Here is a 19,309-nt window from a genome sequence, read left to right on the forward strand (position 1 = left end):
AGTATACACCAACAAACCTATAGGACCCAGAAAGTTAGGCTAGAGGAGTCCACCTCTGCAAAGAGGCTGGTCACTAGTGGAACCCCTCAAGGGACAGTGCTGGGTCCTCTGTTTTTTGGCATGTACTTCTCTGAAGTCAAGACCAACATTAGAAGCAACTGGTTAAAGTTTGCAGATGACTGGAAACTGAAAGCAGTCATAGAATCCAGCCAAGACATTCATATTTTCCAGGAGGGGCTCATACAGACAAATAACTGTTTCCTCAGACACTGTCTAAATTCAGTGCCAAGAAATGAATTATAGCACACTTTTTGGAAAATGGGTACCCCTGGAGATGAGATCATTGATAACACACTCCTAAGACTAGAACCAAATTACTCAATGTCACTAAACATATCAGCAAGGGTATGGTATATAGGCCCAAGGAGGTCATCATTTCAATGTAAGTAGCCCTCCTCAGACATCATCATTGAGTATAATGTCCCCTTTAGTATATACCTGACCAGGCACATGCATCGACTAGAACACTTACAGTGGTGCCTCACAAAAAGAAAACAGAGCATTAACTACATGTTCTACATGGGTCTCTTCAAAGCCCTATTACTATACTCTATCTCCTGATCTATATTTGGCATAAAAGACATCCTAGGATGACAGTCTCATAGACCTCTCACATATCAGTAAAAAAATACCATTTCAGCTACTAGATCCATAAACTTAAACCTTGCTTGAGACATAAACAGGGCATGTTGGTGGGACAAGTGTGTGTCTCAGAATTCCTTTTCTCTGGAGCAAGTTCCCCATCCATTTTGAAGCAGAGTTTTTACTGACCATATTCAAGTATAACCTGGACCAGTGGATGGGAAATCAGAAATTCATCCCTGGTCTGTCACCTGTCTCTAATGGATAGAGACAAAAGGTAAAAGTTTGACTGCACAAGCCCTACCTTATATATGCTCCTACAAATAGCCTCTAGGGCATCAAACTTGTTGGCTACATTTGGGATATATGGCTATTCTTAAAAAGGACCTTGTGGCCATTAGCCTAGTAAATACATATGAACCTATAAATAATTATATACAGTGCCACTTCACAAAGGTGGTGAATCAGACTTTTCCAGCTATAGACTTATTGCCACCATGTCCTGTCAGTCAAAATGAATATAAAATGCATCCACTCTTAACTTATGCAGTGCATTAACTCTACCAACCTTCTCTCCAAAGCCCAGCATGGTGTTAGACCTCACCATAGTACTACCTCTTTGCTGCTCAGCTTCACCAAGATCATAAACCAACAACAGAAATGAAAGCAACCTTAGTATAGCCACTATTCTTAGATTTATCAGAAGAATTCGACACCTTATCCCATCATCTTCATACCTAACATTCTTGCCTTGGCACAGCCCAGCCCCCTCTCTTTCAGCTATCTGACTGTCAGGCAGAAAGTAGTCAAATGGAAACAACATGTGTTCCTTTCTGCCAGTTACTGTCAGTGTCACACAAGGATCAATATAATGACCTCCTTTTATTCAACATTTTTATAAACTAAATGCATACTGGCATCAAATAGCAGCTGATAGCATTGCCTATCCCATCCCAGTCCTTCAGTAATTCCAGCTTCCCTCAATATTCAACAGACATTACTAATTTCAGACCTATGTCTATCTTATCCCCATCTCCAAAATGATTGAAAAACGTATTCAAAAACAATTGCTAAACTATCTCATAGGTTCATAGGTTAGTACTAGGCTAACTGCACTTGCAAGCCATTTTAAGCCTAGCCAATTATCCCTTGTGAGATTCAAACCCTGCACCTTGTGTTTGTAAGGCAAACACCTTAACCATTAGGCCACCCTCCCAACCCTGTCAGAAAGAACTCCTATTCTCCTGACAACATGCCTTCCATATTTCCCATAGTACTAACATTGCACTTCTAAACTATATAGATTTTGAAAATCAAGCTTGAGATTATGGCACTAAATAATGACATACATTTGAATTTGAGACTTAATATCTTGCCAGAAATGCATGATAACACAAATCATGTTAATCTAGCAGCTTTTTAAGTTTCTAAGAACAGTATTTAAAATTGTCCCTATTTTTAGACTTTTGTCACTATTATTTTTGGCTTTGTTCAGATTTCTTGCACCAAGAGATTGAGAGGCACAGGATTAGGGCAAGGATGATGATAGGTGTAGTCATGACTATGATCAAAGCAGATGAACTAGCTGCCACTGGAAGGTGTTATCAATGAAGAGGTTACTGAATTCCATACATCATAAAAGATAATTGAAGCAATCACATTAGGGAAGGTTAAAAAAGACACAACTGTACAGCAAGATAAATATATGGATGGACCAGAAATGTTATACACTTACCTATATCAGATAAAAGGTATTTCTTACTAGAGAACACTATCTCCACGATAAGCAGGTACAAAACGTAATCGTTCAGGAAAATAGATGTGTCCAGCAACTACACTTTGGAGCATAGCTCCCAGAATTGTTCAGGATCACATTTTATTGTATGAAGAAGGCAGATTTAGCATATCTAATACACAGGTAATTAATGGAGGCATTTCCTGGGTGAAAGGGCTGGAGGAGGGCGGTTCGTGGAGGGGCGGTCCTTCGGCAGCAACAGAGGAAAGAGTGGAAAATATCAAAGGCCATTATTACTAAGCAGTTCAAGCACCCTTAGAATTTCTGCTCTGTGAGATTGTTATAGGCTTAAAGATGGCTCACTGTACCAGAGCTGTAAGAAAGGGGGCATGAAAGAAACATTAAAAATTGGGATTTACTGTAGCAGTCTGACTATTCTACAGTGGTACAATCAAAAAATAGGAAGAAAAACATTTTAAAAATGAGGAAACAAGCAAAGAAGCATATAGTGGTCCTTCAACAATGACCTCCTAAGCCTCTGATGTGACCCAGTGCTTTCTGTTACTATAGCTTTATGTAGTTTGTCTTAGTTGTATACTTGTAGCATATGTCTCATCCCCTCAGCAACAAATTCATGGAGAAAGCTTCCAGAACAGATATTTTGAAAATAGCAATATTACTGATTTAGTAAGCTCACAAAATAAGACTACATGAATTCATGTTCTGAAAAATAAGTTTTTAATTGCAATGAATGCCATTATTGTTCAGGAGAATGTTCATGAGAATCCAACACCTTTTTCAAAAAATATTATGGATTGTAGTATGTCAGAGCAAAAGTACAAATTAAGAACACTTGTGGGTATGTTGAAAAGTGATCTGACAATCCTGCTCATCTGTTCTCCAATGCAACTACCCCAAATCAGGCAGGCATGTACATACTTCATGACACACATGTACTGACACAGTACCAGCAGCTGTAGTTATGGTACCATATTCCAAACAGGGCACTTAAACAATGTACTGACAAATGCAGGACATTTTTTATGTCTAAATCAAGCAATGATGAAATCACTAGGGACCACACTGAAAACAATTTTACTCGTAATCTCTCCATTTGACAATGCGTAACATTGACACCACACTTACAAAGGCACACCTCCACTCCCCACAAAGATACAGCCACCTATGCTGTATAACATACCAGTCAAATTTGAGGCTTTTCCCACTTCTCTGCAAAACACTGCTGTAATGGCTTTGGCAAATGTAAACAAGTGATGGATGCCAGCTCAGGACTCCCATCCCTACCTATTGAGGCAAGCATGGCAGCAAGCAGGTGTAAATACAGATTTGCTCCATAGTTCTTTTACACCACGCACACACACACACACACACACACACACACACACACACACACACACACACACACACACACACACACACACACACACACACACACACAGAAAACAATGATACATTTTTAATGTGGGCAAATCTGTTTGTTCAATGTCACTATACGTGTCTCCAAACTCAATCTTATGACACCTGCTATTTTCAGCACATTTTAATGCAGAGCTGCAAATCTTGCTGTCCTTAACACTTTGACTAGCAGACATACACCCGCACATACACATATGCACATTACATGTGTTGATGAACAGTAGGTATTTGACTCCCTCTCCCAAAACAGTTCTGTAATGGCTAAGATGTGCAAAACTATTGGCACATGCCAACTCAGGACACCCCACAGATGTTGCAGCAAGCCCACTGGACTGACACCACTATCTCCCAAGTAAAGCTTCAAGCCAGTGTTATACCAGCTTTGTTCTACAGTTCTGTTAGTCCATGTGATGTCCGGATAATATCCCACTGAACTGCCACCAGATAACGTGATGCCCCCTACTATCCTGGGTCAGTAACGAAGGAGCTTTGGTCCTCACTACTGACTTCAATGTGAGACTGTCACTTAAACAGGAGTAGTATTTCACAATCCTCTAAGTGCACAACAGGAACATGCTCTATAGCCTGGGAATGGACTATATTCTTCTGTCCACCCCAAATATAACTCCTAATTACACAATTGAGAGCAGTGTGTCCCAGTTTAAGACCTCTGATACACTCACACTTAAATGAATTAAAACTCATACATCCAAACACTTCTGGGAAAGACTGACACAGATTTCCAGCTGTGAACCATCTCCAAAATAGTACAGCAATACTGCCACCAATCAGAGTGTCTTTGTGCCGTTTTTGTCTGATGTTTATTGTCGTGCAGAGTTGACTAATTACATTAATGAATTATTTCCAAAGACGTGTCTGGAGCATTTCTCCCTGGGCCTCAAGTGAAAATAGGCTCTGTCCTAGTTGGACTTTCTTGGTCAACAAATGTTAAATAAATAAATAAATAATAAATGCACAATCTCTCTGAGCTGGAATTGTGAGACTGTAGCTCACTAAAGGAGGGAAAATGGGAGGAGTAACTAGATCAGGAAATGAAACTTGCAAAACTGCTTTTTGTAAAAAGGCTTTTTTATCTCTGTAATTTGTTGACACTTTTGCAAGCTTATTTGTAGGGTTGCTGCCTTTTAATTGGAACAAAGTGGGGCATGGGTGTGTGCCCAATATGACACTGGCCACACCCTCTACCATGACATTACCACAGGAGTGGTGACGGAGATGCAGTTATGGGTATAACAGTTGGCTGGCTGCCTGGAGTGGCTAGCTGGATGGATGAATGACTGGCTGGGTGGATGGATGGATGGATTACTGGCTGAATGAATGGATGGATGACTGGATGGTTGCTGGAGTGGCTAGCTGGATGGTTGCTGGAGTGGCTAGATGGCTGGTTGGATGAATGGATGGATGGATGGCTGCTGGAGTGGTTAGATGGCTGGCTGGTTGGCTGTTGGAGTGTCTAGCTGGTTGGCTGTTGGAGTGTCTAGCTGGCTGGCTGCTAGAGTGGCTAACTGGCTGGCTTCAGGAGTGGCTAGCTGGCTGGCTTCAGGAGTAGCTAGCTGACTGGCTGCTAGAGTGGCTAGCTGGCTGGATGGATTGGATGGCAGCTGCAGTGGCTAGCTGACTGACTGGCTGCTGGAGTGGCTATCTGGATGGATGGATGGTTGCATGGGTGGATGAATGGCTGGCTGGCTGGATGTACACCTCTGAACTGTACAGATTCTTTCAAACTGTCCAATTTTTTGCCTCATATTTTTGGTCTGTTTCTAATAAAATCATGCAAGAACAATATTTAAAAAGTGTCCCTATTTTTGGAACTTGAGTCCCCTCACTATTTATGGCTTTGTCCGGCTTTTTTGTTCTGAGAGGTTGAGAGGTATGGCTGGATGGATGAATGGCTGGCTGGCTGGATAATTGGCTCTGTAGCTGGCTAGCTGGCTGACTAGCTAGCTTGCTTACTTGCTGACTAGCTTGGCTGTTTAAAAAAAAAGGCACTGTCACTTTTCATAGTGGCTGTACAAGCGCTAAAACAAACCACTCTACAGCCACGATCTCTGTAGGGCTCTTTCTGCCCCAATCCTCACCCCCTTCATGAATTGCAGCCAACTGCTACATGATTTAAAACACCTGGACCTAACAAGGAACAGCTCTGCCTGCAGGTCCGGTTTGGTGACTTAACTGAATTGCTGTGGAAAAGCCAGAAGTAACTGCAGCTTTTCCATGGCAATTCAGTGTGATCAAAAAGCAAGACTTTTCAGGTCCCACTGCTTGGCACAACGGGCAATGGGATAAGGTAGCTTAACCCGTGAGTGTCCTGCTGACAACAGAATGGGTGGCAACCTTACTTATTTCAGAGAATACATAGTACATCAGTAGAAACACTCAGTACAGACCAGTCAATGACGCATGATCTGCAGACTCTCAGATTTGGCATTTTTTTTCAGGTGTTCCATTCTAAGTGAATGCAAGTATAGTCTGACAAATGGTAAGGCTACTTTTTATCAATACCTGAGCTCTCATAGTGCATTATGGGACAGATTTAGCTTTGCAAAGGAATCAGGATGTCTGCCCTCATGGATAAAAAAAATAAATAAAATTAGGAATGAATCTTGTCTTGCTGTAGGCAGCTTTGGGAAGTGCAGTAATTCATGGTAACATTAACAAATATATATGTTTTTTTCATAATTTGCAGAAAGTGATCCTTTAACAATGCAATCAAAACTATTAGCTTGACAAAGTACATAGGAGCAAGCAATGCTCTGAGGCAACTCACTTCCGCTTTGAAATGGCTTCAGATTCAGTGTTGACACATACTGCTAGGGGCGGAGTTCTAAATGAGCTGTACACTGTTGCTTGGGAACCATTTTATTTGTGCTAGCTCCCTGTTGGTTTAATTTCTCTGAGTCTTTGAGTTTCTGCCGTGACAAGAATGGAGCCCATTTATCAAGGCTTGGGGTGGGGGTGGGGGGGCTGGTTATGGTTAAATCATTGAATAGCTTTTAGCATCCAAAGGGAAACAGTTGTCTACTTCAGTTTTCTCACAGATATAGTTCTATTAGGGAGTTTGTTAAAAAATTTTTATATGTTGGCTTTACATTTAAGAACAAATTAACACCGTAAAACAGATTGCCTAGGTGTATTCCCAGCTAAAATACTGAAAGGTCAAGCACATTTCAGGGAGGTTACTTGTTTCTTGGTGGAAGAGTCTATCTGCCCCATCCTGGAATGTAAGTGGATTGGAGGACAAAATTAAAACTGCATAGGATTTTAACCCATGTGAGAATACTTAAACAACAAATAATTATACACCAGGAAATGCTTTAACACTGCAACAGCATCAATGGTGGTGGAGACAGGGGTTTGGAGATGCATATACCTCAACATTTCAGGGGTTGGCAAGAGTGGGGTTAACATATACAATAGAGAGAGAGACATACCGTTATTAGTAGAGGAGGGAATGGTAGATAAGTTTGGTAGATATGTGATGATAAGGGGAAGCTATCAAGGAAAAAGAATTGCAATAGCGTGGCTCTATATACCTCTCAAAATTACCAGTAGTGTGAATTCTATGTTAAATGAGCTACTTAATTTCCATCAAGGAAATCTTGTTTTGGAAGGAAATTAGAGTATAGTAACTAAACAAAGAGATGTGAATAGAGGACCTAGACAACAGATGGTTTCTAGAGAGGAGCAGTTATTGGTAAACTACATTAAAAACTTTGGATCAGTAGATGTTAAAGCAATGGTTCTGAGGAGTATTGAGTTTACCTTCTACTGACATAGATGCTAAGCCTGAGGTAGATTAGCCAAGATTTATATTTCTCTTGAAAATATGTATGTGGTCCGGAGTCTAGTCACACATCCTGAGGCACCATCAGACCATGTGTCAGTTGGTGTGGTACTATGAATGTGGAATACAAATATTTATATAAGGCACTGGCAGTTCCCAACATATTGATTGACTTTTAAGAAGTACACGCCACTGAAAGTTAGTGTATTTTAGGATGAGCTGGCAAAACTAGAAACAAACTCTTTCAATAATAACTGGGTGGGAGAAGGTTAAATGTAATATTAGACAGGAGCTCCAGTCTAGGGAGTGCAACAAAATATAAAAAGAGCATAGGCAGTACTAAGTCAGTTTAGAAAGACTCAAAGTCCTGCAATCAATTGAGAAGGAATTAAAAAGGAAACACAAGGTAGGAAGGAAAGTAATACAGGAAAACCTGGAATCTTATTTAAGAGAACTCTGTGACTTTAAAAGGCCTCTGTTAAGCAATTCTACACTGAAAACATCCCTAGAATGCAAGAGGCACTTGCAAGGAGACTCCAGTCTCAGATGGTGAAGAGAGAGATACCTAACTGGAGGTAGATCATACAGCCTGGGTATTACTGGCATTTTATCAAAATTTATATGGTTTGCAGGGTATAATGGTAGACTGGATGGGAGCACTTTTTGTCAGAGATGGAGCTGTCCCAATACTCTTAATGAGTCTAGATGCAGAAAAGACATCCGATACAGTCCACTGTGAGTTTTTCTGGAAGGTGTTGACCAGGTTTGCAATTCCCTCAGAGTTCATTAATTTGCTTAAACAATTTTACCAGGGTTCCCCATGCACAACTAAAAATAGAAGGTATATTTACAATAGCCTTTCTACGGAGGAAGAGCACCAGGCAAGGATGCCTGCTTTCTCCTTTGCTGTTTGCATTATATGCAGAACTGTTGGCTCAACAAATTGGACAGAGAAATACTCAGGGATGCAACTGTAATTACCGAAAAAACTGGTACCTTATACCGATAACATAACATTAGATTTGTCAATACCCCAGGAAGATCTCCTCACACTTTTGACGATACTTCAGTAGTTTACAGAAATGTCTGGATAAAAAATTAAATGAGAACATAACTGTGGCCATTACAGCTAATTTTATACCATTCTTTGATATGGTACAACAGTACCCCTATCTATAGGGTCATTATAGGATGAATGATTTGGGTGTTTGGTATGCCAGGTGGAGTAGTGACTCCCCATGATTATGTTGGAGGTAGTCTGAGAAAAGTGATTGGCCTTATTTAGGAAATGGTAATTATTGGTGCTGGACCTTGGCAATACGTTTATTGCCATGAAAATGTTTATACTTCCACATATTTTGTATTTGGGAAAAGCTTTTGTATTTAACCCTACATTAAGCTTCTGGACTGAGTTTGAGAAAAAACTTAAAAAAGGTTCATATTGGGGGGGGGGGGTGGTAAAAGATCAAGAGGCATTTGGGAAAATATTTGTCAATGTGAAGACAGAGGTGGACTGGTACTCCTAGACCTGAGAGGTTACCACAAGGCAACAAAGATCAGGTGGCTTTATTTAATGCAAGGTGGAAGTTACAAAGCTAATTAGAATCAAATGGCCTTGTTACAGTCGAATAACACTATTTATTCCACTGTTTAAAGCGCTTTTCGTCAGCCTGATAGCAAACTTCTTCAGAAACAGTTACAGCAATAAAAAAACTTCCTTATAAGTAAGACAGGTGATCAGCATTCACCAATTGCATCACTTTGTTCTACTTAAGCAAACACACTTTAAAATTAAAGTGACAACTGCTGATTATATGATAAATAGTGTTATTTGAGTCTTCTCGGACTGTGTTGCTGGTTTTTCAAACCTGTTTTTGGATTTATTTAGTTTCTTGCCTTGTTTGTGTTCCCGGCCTTGTTACAGTGACATATAAAGCCTAACTTGGGAAAAAAATATTTGGTCTCAGTATTCCAAGGAGAAAGGAGACACTGTTGACAGTCCAAAAAGTGCTGGGACATGGGCAGATGGACTCTTGGTCACTGCTGCTCCTTTCTGTAGGAGAGCAACAGGAGATATTTTGGTGTGGCCCACTTCTGCATAAGTGGGCATCCCAGAAAGATTTGATGGTGTACTGAGAAGAGATAGTTAAGGGAGAAGTGATGTCCTGGGAAGCAGCTAAGTGGGCGCTACAACTCAATCTATGTAATTACTTGATAGACTTAGTTCTACTGTCAGTTTTAAATAAATAGGCTCATTAGGTGGTTATAAAGTTTTCAGCCTAAGAGCCATATTAAGCCTAGCTAAGCTTACCCCACATTAATCAAAATATGGCTGACGTGTCACTATCCCAAGTAATTTTACAATTATGATATAGGCTTGCACACATCAAGTGCTGATAGGCTGCCCCTGTGGAAGCAAATATGGAAAACCTCTATAAAAAAAAAATGGGGATTCTGTACCACATTTACTTAGAATGCTTTCAAATGCAAATCCCAAAAGAGTAGGAGCAGATTTGCTTAATCCATGAGAGTCACTAAATCTAGGGAGTTTAGAAATTTGTATTGGAAATGACTGCATAAATATGTTTGCATATTGGATAAGCTCCATACAATGTTCCCAGCAGTGAGCTCACATTATTGGAGATGTAATTTGTAACAGTAGGGGGTCATGTCTTAAACTAAAGAGTTTTCAGGAAGAGAGTTATGGCAGTAGGTGGCTTGTTACCAGCCAAAGGTTTCTTCTTAGTTGGAATGGAATGGCCAAGGTACTCAGACATACCAAGCAGTTAATCCAATTAATTTTAATAGTCTCCAAAAAGTGGATAACTAGGAGGAGGAATCCACTGTAACCCTCCCCCCCCCAAGTATTTCAGAAACCATAGCTATTATCAATGGCATAAAAGACCTGGAGACAAACAAGGGGAAACAAGTATTGGGTTACTTGTTTGAAATAAGTGGACAAAGTGGGACACCATCCGGTATCATTATCTTCCCCAGGTAATAAAGCAGGCACTATCTGGGGCATCGTTCGCCCTAAGCAGAATGTGGGTTTTGACTGGAAATACACCCACAGATGAAGTTTGTACCTCTGTTTTATTACTGCTATTTGCCAGTCTTAGTTTCACAATATAAATGGAATCAGTGATACATTCTTTTCTATGTACCTCTGTATCGTGGTGTACCATGCAGGAGGATTGCAATCTCTCAATAAAGCTCTCTTTATAACAACAAAATAATTTAGTATAATTGCGGAATTCTGTTCTTGAATATCAACTTTCTGGAAAGTCAATGTGCCATAGTTTTTGCTCTCTTTTTTGCACTCCTCTGTCGACTGCCATCTCTACCTCCAGCCTTCCTGTTGATCCATTTGATTTCCCTAGATGGAGCTCTAGAGCTTATTCATTCCTGGCTCATTCATTTCTGAGGTGAGGACCAAGCAAGCCAGCAGTGGGACAGTCATTTGCATGGTTGGATGGGATTTTGAGTTTATCTCTATCAGTTCTGCTGTGCATGCCAGCATCCGAGGGGGGGGGGGGCATACAATGGGCTTAGCAATTTATATGTCTGCTTCTGTGAGCATGTTATCAATTGGCTGTGCCCTCCCTATAGACAATACATTGGTGTGATCACAAGTCTCTGCTGGTGTCTCAGGCAATACCTACCCCACTGAGGGAGGCAAGTAGGATCTACTCCTTCATTCCTCCCTCATCATATTTAGTTTGGCTATTTCAGTATTAAATTTGATTTTTATATTGCTTTCCATCCCCAAACCAAAGGCATTATTCTTAGTTTTTATATAATGAAAACAAATGCTCCTTGAAGCATTTTACCTGAAACTAGTTTCATGTAAAAGATACATAAACATGTGCCATTAGAAAGCTCCTTAAACAGTACTGTAACACATAATATGTAAGCTGTAGGTATCATACAGAGGTTCTTTCTTTGTGCCCCATTTGCTTCAATCATCCTTAATCAGCAGTATATGATTTGGTTCTACATACTGAAATAAATAAGGTGAGAGGCACTGAGTTCAAAAATACATCTATTAAGCACACTCATTTCATTTATAAGAAGATGTGTTCTCAAATGTGCAGACACATGCACACACACAAAATTCACTTACCACTCAACATCCACACAAAAAAAAATAGTAAATACCCTTTGTATATGGGGACAAATCCTCAATCCCCCAACAACCGACAAAGCTAATACAACCAACTCTTGAGACTGCAATCAACTTAGGGTAAGAACCACATTGGACTCAGAGTCACAAAAACACATATGTCACATAACTTTCACACAGCCTGCACTCACCTTCCATACAGTCCATCCGAAACATGCAGTAAATCCCTACATACACATACATATCACCAAAGACAAAATCAAATCTTCTGTCTACTACACATAGCAATGTCTAATCACTACCTACCTTTCCACTACACACATTGCAACCCTCACTCACCTCCTGACACACGCTACTAATATTCAGTCACACATTGCAGCACACAGAACCCCAATACACTGTAAGCAATAGATCACACAAACATCACAAAACCCACTACAAATGCACCCCACAAATTTTTGACAACCCACTCATACAAACAAAACCAAACATACCACAAGCTTTTAATAGTCAGTGTGTAAACCTTAGCTGCACAAAATGCACCTCTTAAACCCAAAAGCACACAAAAACCTACTCGGGGACATACTCACAAGCCTGTCATTTATCTTATACAAAACAAGCAGTTAATATATAAAACAGATACCGTACATAGAGACATCCCCATGTATGCACACATTCAATGAAAATATATACTTGACCGCTGTGTGTGTGTGTGTGTGTGTACCTATCACTTTATCTATTCATCTAAAGTGGCTATTTGGTCAGCCAGCACTCTGCCACCAGGGCCAGGATAATGAAGACTACACCCAGTGCAGCTAATCTACATGTATTTTCAAAATCCTTGTGTTCATAAAGGGTGGTAAAATATATCAAGAGTACCACAAGACAATGGGAAGACATATTTTGTTTTACAAGACACACCTGAAACTGTATTTCACAGTAATACAAAGCTACACCCTCTCGTTAGATCCAAACTCACAGAGGTAAAGCTAAATGCATATAAGCATGACAGCTGAAAGCCCACTGGGGGCTGTGTTGGAATTTGCTAGTTCACACAGTCTGCAGTTTATTAATCTAAGCTTTTGAACCTGAAAGCCTTTCCCCACAGCCTTTTTGATAAACATTGCGTCATGTAATCCTGCTCTGTCGATGACTTATCAATATGACTTTTCTGTAGGCTATATTCAGATAATATTCTTCATGCTACACTGAAGGTACAGTTCATGCATATTACTTTACAATGATGTATGTGACATTAAATCTATAGATTGCAGAGGCTGATAAATATCAATTATATCACTTGTGATACACACAATGATAATGGTAATGACAAAACTGATTCCCCACTGGGAATCCTTTTCAACTTGGCTAATGTGGATATTGCATGAGATTAACATGGAAAAGCTTCTTTTTATCCATAAGCAGATTATCAGTAACCCATTCATTTGTTCTTATCCTTGTAGGAGCAGGAGCCTGCGGAGTCCAGCAAATATGTTTATTATAAATCTGGCAGTCTCTGATTTCCTGATGTCTGTTACTCAGACACCTGTCTTTTTTGTTACCAGCCTTCACAAGCGCTGGATTTTTGGAGAAAAGGGTGAGTTCATATGTTTGTTCATGATTCCATTTTATTTTAAGCACATTCAATATTTTTTTCTTTCAACAGATAAAGCTATCTGATACTGATGTAAAATTTAGCACAGGTCTCAACATTCTACTAGGTACCATTTGAAAAACAGATTTTTATTCTTTAACAGCCTAATCAAAATAAATGTTAGAATTCAGAAATAATATTTATATGGGCAAATCTTTATTTTGTCACTGCCAAAACATTTGCCATATGGTCACTGTAACAGTTTTTACTAAAACTTGTTTTGCACATTTTCTTGAGTTAACTTCATGTTATGCACTTGGACTTGTTCTGCAGCAATGCTGTTAAATTCACTGGTAGTTAATGAAATGATATGAAAACTTACAGTTGCTGCTTGCCCCCTTGGTGATAAGACCATTTTGGAATGCTGTCGCTTTTCACAGCATATCTTCTAGATTCACTGATGGTATGCAAAGAGATAAATAAACCAGTTCCTTTATATTACAAAGCTTCCAACGCTGAGTGAAGTATATTCTTCATGAGTTTTATGCGCCTCATTCTTTACAATGGATACAGAATAAATCCTGCTTGTTATAAACTATGCAGTTCAATGATGTACCTCCCAAGGTAAACAAGCAGCTAAGCCCAGCATCTTGCCTTTTGCCATATTTTTGATGTAACTATTTAAAAGGTGAGAAACACAAATAAACATACCATGCTTCTTCATGTGTCTGTTAAATGCTAGCAATATATTAATTAGCTTTTTAATGTGACTTTTGTTGAGCAGAAATAACTTACTAGGCAAAATGTCCCAAAATTATTCCACGGTAGCTCCAGTCATTTTAAATGATACAGCAAAGGATGGATATACACATTTCATGAGAAGATTTGCAAACAACACACTAGTAGGTATATCAGAAGTGAACAATTTGAGGAAACAAAGACTGTTGCTGAGCAAATGAATAGCATGTAACTGAGCAATGCCGAAGAAGAGGTCTATATTATAAGAATGAAAGTGCATATGTACGACTACATAAAAGTTGACACATAATGCACGAAACCTAAAAATAGTGAACGGCCACGTAAGCAAATTTTTCCCTAGGGAAAAAAACTTATGTGGCCTTCACTAAAAAAAATAATTTAACATCATAAACAGGTGGGGGACTTCGCTCCCCACATTGCCCTAAAAATCCGAGATCGCACTATAGGGAAGGAAAGGGCAACTCCGTGAAGTTGGCCAACCATCTCCTTGCCCTATGACATATTCATTGAATCACTTAAATGCAATTCAATGAATATGTGTCACTGTTAATGTAATAGCTTAGAAGCATTTTTATGCTTCTAATATAGACCCCTGAAGAAAGTGGCTTGCTAGGTAACTTACATGGATAAGGCATACTTGAGTGAAGACAGTACAAAAACAGATGATGCCTATAAAACAAAAAAGAAAACAGAAAATAAGTTTAGAAGTTTCATTTCTTGTGCTGATATCTTAGTAGGACAAAGACAGATATCAAAAGAAAATGGGAGGGGTAGCTCTTCCCCCTGAGATACATTTTATAAAAACCTTCTAACTTAACTGAGGCAAGCTAAAACAAACTATGAGATAAGCAAAAATGAGCATGAAGAGAGAGAGAGAGACCTATTGGGGATCTGCTAGAACAACAGAAAAGGAAGTGGAGAGTTGATATATATATATATATATATATATATATATATATATATATATATATATATATATATATATATATATATATATATATATATATATATATATATATATATATATATATATACACACATATATCTGAGGTCATAGTTTATTGCTTTGATTTATGGCAAGATATAGTATCCCAGTTACATTTATACAGAAAATGGGGCTACCACACCTTAGAAAAACATAGTTTACTAAAATAATTTGATAAATTAATTTTGTTGATCTGTGTTTGTTAGAATATATTCTGCATACTGTGAATCCTGATTTCCATACATGCGAAGAACCCTTGCACTTCCCATTAAATTTAGCCTATTTCTAGGTTGTACTATTACAGGGCAGGTTATATCTCTATATAAAAAAGCCTTACTGACACTAAATATGTCTGGTAAAATAATGACTAGAGCTGAGGTGAATCATTATGTTCCTCCAGAAAGCACTTAAATGTTTCCATCTGGTAACTACTTATTGTCTTGGTCTATTGGTATTATAGGAGTCAACATGTGAAAAACTCTAAGGTTACAGACATCAGTTTCTCAGTTAATAAGAAAAATCAGATACATTGCAAATATGTAAATGGAATAATTTTTGCATTATAGTATTCAGTCTGCTTCCTTTGTGTTTCAAGTCTCATTTCAGTGGCCTTCAGCTGGATAAAATAAAGTGGTCTAAGCTTCAGCTGAATGAAGCATGCAATAAGGATTATAGCAGGGGGACAAGCCTACCTTATACTCCCCCATATAGGGAGTTTTGCTCTCCCACATTCTTTATATCTACTAACCGTACAGTTGCAGAATTGTGGAAAACAATGAAAAGCTGAGGAACCTGGGCTCACTGCAGGTGTACAATAAGATTTAACAAAAGAAAGTGAAACAAAAGTAATTTCTTACACAAAGAGTGATTATGCATCTCAGAGTTAGGGAATTTAAGATGATGGGTATACATTTATTTACTTTACACGCAGCCTAGCCAGGGAAACTGTGAAGGCCTCTGTTGATTTCACATGTTTTTCAGCTGCATGCAAAAAATCATTCTTGTCCACTTCTAATGCAGGTATTTATTCTCCTCTCATTGTGGTATCAAACTGAAAATTAAACAAGTTTTGAGAACTTCTGAACAGCACAAGGTTTCAAAGCATAGTTATACAGTGCAGAACACAAACCATTAAACCAAAACTCTGACAACCAACTTACAAACTCATCCAAGTATAATGGTAAGAAAGACACTGTTAACATAGGCAAAGGTTTAATAAATGCTGGCATACCATAAAAACTGTGGAAAACTATTAAAAACATAAACAGGATTTTATTACCTCATTGGACAAATGGATCCTCAAATACTTAGTTAAAGGAACCAAACCTTCATTAACAGATAAATAAGACACATTGGCATGATGATAAATATTCCAGTGTATCCCCCACCTTTGGAGCAAATGCCCACTCTGTCAGGTGGGGTAGCACCTCTGCCACCTTACAACTTTACTGAAGCTGACAGGTTAATGAATTCCACAGTAGGAGTGCATGATCAGAAAGTAACATAATTCCTGACAGTTCCAGGTGGTCTTGCCAAGTAGGTATGTGACAAACAACAATTTAGAGGCTCCATATCCTGCAGATTAAACTGTACAGTCTAGAACCTTGTGCTGAATGCCTACCTGTAGCTATTGCAAAGTTCAGAGAACAGAAGGGACATGGATATAATGGGGCACTACACAGAAGCCTGGCTGCAGATGATTACAAGTTGTGCCAGAAAACCCAAGGAAAAGGACACCGCATTAATCTAAATGTGAGGAGACCATAACATGGATAGCCATTGCAAACTCCTCACATGGAATCAGATGCTTCATCTGGATTATACCTCTTAAGTGAAACCAAAATTATTTACCATCTGGTGTCACTTGGTCCTTAAATGTCAGCATGTCACTCAGGATAACAGCCAGATTACACATCCTAGATGCACATCAGCTTATTTTAACAATAAATTGTTATGAGGGGTATACTCTAGAGAATGGGATTAATCTAGCATATATATTTTGTCTCTCCAACATGTCCTATGTATGCCCCAAGCAAAATGTAGGTCTTTGTATCTAGTACTTTTGATGCTGTTTATTTTGCAGATGTGCAGAAGGTTCATCACCTCATCAGTATGAAGTCCGAGGATGCCTTGTAAGCCAGGCATACAGTACCTCTCAGTAGTCTGTAGGAGAGCAAGTGCAGAGACAAAGCTTTGAGGCATTCTGCACAGCATATTCTCCCTACGCCCATGCGTGATTCCCTAAAGCATTCTGATTTCAGCTCACCTGGTAAAACATGCAGCTTTCTAGCTACTTTAAATTATCCCTACATGAAACATTTACCATTGTCTTTGTGGCCAGGCCTATGACTGGAAATGATCTGCAAGAGTTAACCCATTTGCTCATTTTAGCTAGTAATTAAATAAATAAAAATAAGCTTTCATAAACAGTTATAGGAGGGGTGATGTGTCAGCAACATAGTCCATCAGGAGAACAGTGAAATCATTGTTATTACTAAGCATTCTGAGCTAGTTCAGCAGTTCATAGGTCCATAAGTTGGTACTAGGCTATCGGCCCTAGGGCCTATACAAGCATAGCCATAACAATTCCCTGGCTATTTCTTCCCACAGTATTTATTTCCCTGTTTTATGTGGTTTTATGGAAACACACTCACTTATTCTAATAACGAGGTATGGGAATTGGCAAGGGACTCCAATAGTTCAGAGCAGGTATGGTAGGTGATTGGAAGCCCATGAAGAATGAAAGGGTACTGGGTTTGTACGAAGATAACAAATATATGGTAAATGAGAATGTATAATGGAATTTGGAAAATATTCATGCTCTTTTTGCTTCCCCAGTCTTTCCTCAACCATCAAACTCATCCTAATTAACTGATTTGTTTTTAAAAATGGCAAACATGAGCATTGGGAATAAAACACATTGTGTCTGGACATAAAGACATGCACAATAGCTCTATAAACTGATATGAACAGAAGATACAGACATAAGGCACATACACTGCTGGCTGCATTTATGGGAACCTGTTGTCTCATCAATGAGTCAGAATTCATCAAATTTTGCTTTAAATGTTACGTATATATAAAGATTGAGGTTGTGTAATCCTGAGGTAGACGCAGTCCTGTAACTAGGTTACTTGTCACTCTTGGCAATTTCCCAAACACCAGAGACTAGTATCAAAAAGAAAATAGATAAATAAATAAAGTTTTTTTCCCTGGATTATGTCGCAATAAACATTTCTGCACTTTTCTGAAACTAGCTATTTCCTGCTCACATTAAAACAAAACATTCATTTAAGGCATTTAAATAGCCAGGGTGTCTGTCACAGTTGCATAAATGACTGCTGCACTTGTGCCCACTTACTACTCTTTGCCACAGCCTAGCTTTAGTGCTAGGAAGGAGAGTACTGGGTCTGTATGAAGATGCAGCATGGCCTTATTCCCAAGGTTGCACAGTCTCAGAGTTAGTATACATAACTTGCATGCACAGTAATGGGGGCATGAAGGGCTTGCTCCATAAAAACACTTTCAGTGAAGTTTTGTATTTTTGTTGACTTCTTCTTATGCTCTCCATTTTTTTCTTATTTCAGGATTGTCAAATTTTATTCTATGAGATACCATATGCCAGTCACTCAGAAAACAGAACTTCAGTGGAGTCAGATATAATGCAGTATAGTCAGGATGCCCAACAAATAGAAGGCCCTTCCGAATCTATTCTCCTAGAAGACTCTAGCACAGCAAGACACCATTTATCACAACAAGACAGGATGTGTAAGGATGATGTTAGAATGTTGCCAAGACAGAACATCAGAATGTCAGTGCAACAATGTTACAGGCAGAGCCATGTGGTAGTTTACAAGATTTACAAGCCAGAAGAGACCTTAAAACAATGTCTGATAAAAATAAATTGAGCAATAACACTGATACTTTCTGAAGTGCAGGTATCTCAGTGAAAGTCCCAAAGAATTCCTTATTAAACATGCCAGAATGCACAAGTACAAAGCTAACAATAAAGGCAGCTACCACCTACTATGCTGTTTTCTGATAATTTTTCTGGTTTAAACCTTGTATCACTGAACAGTTTGTTGCCACTCATGACATTTCCCTGTGCCCCATTATCACACTCCCTTACGTCTTACCCTACTCTGAGAAAGCACGTGAAAGTACAGTTGTGTAAGTAATCTTACCATAAATGTAGATGTTCAGATAGATTACTGTGCAACAGCCTAAGC

At 38.9% G+C, this 19,309-nt stretch overlaps 1 protein-coding gene across 1 annotated transcript in view; it reads left to right on the plus strand.

Moving 5' to 3' along the window:
• OPN4 (opsin 4) overlaps window positions 1–19,309 on the plus strand; it is a 531,222-nt gene that overhangs the window by 207,428 nt on the left and 304,485 nt on the right. The window contains exon 3 of the mRNA XM_044056590.1: window positions 13,206–13,339. Coding sequence (XP_043912525.1) covers window positions 13,206–13,339 — 134 coding nt within the window. The remainder of the gene's footprint in view (window positions 1–13,205; window positions 13,340–19,309) is intronic.

Source organism: Protopterus annectens, chromosome 14.part0, assembly GCF_019279795.1.
Source record: "Protopterus annectens isolate FY-2018-M chromosome 14.part0, PAN1.0, whole genome shotgun sequence".
Taxonomy (NCBI): Eukaryota; Metazoa; Chordata; order Ceratodontiformes; family Protopteridae; genus Protopterus; species Protopterus annectens.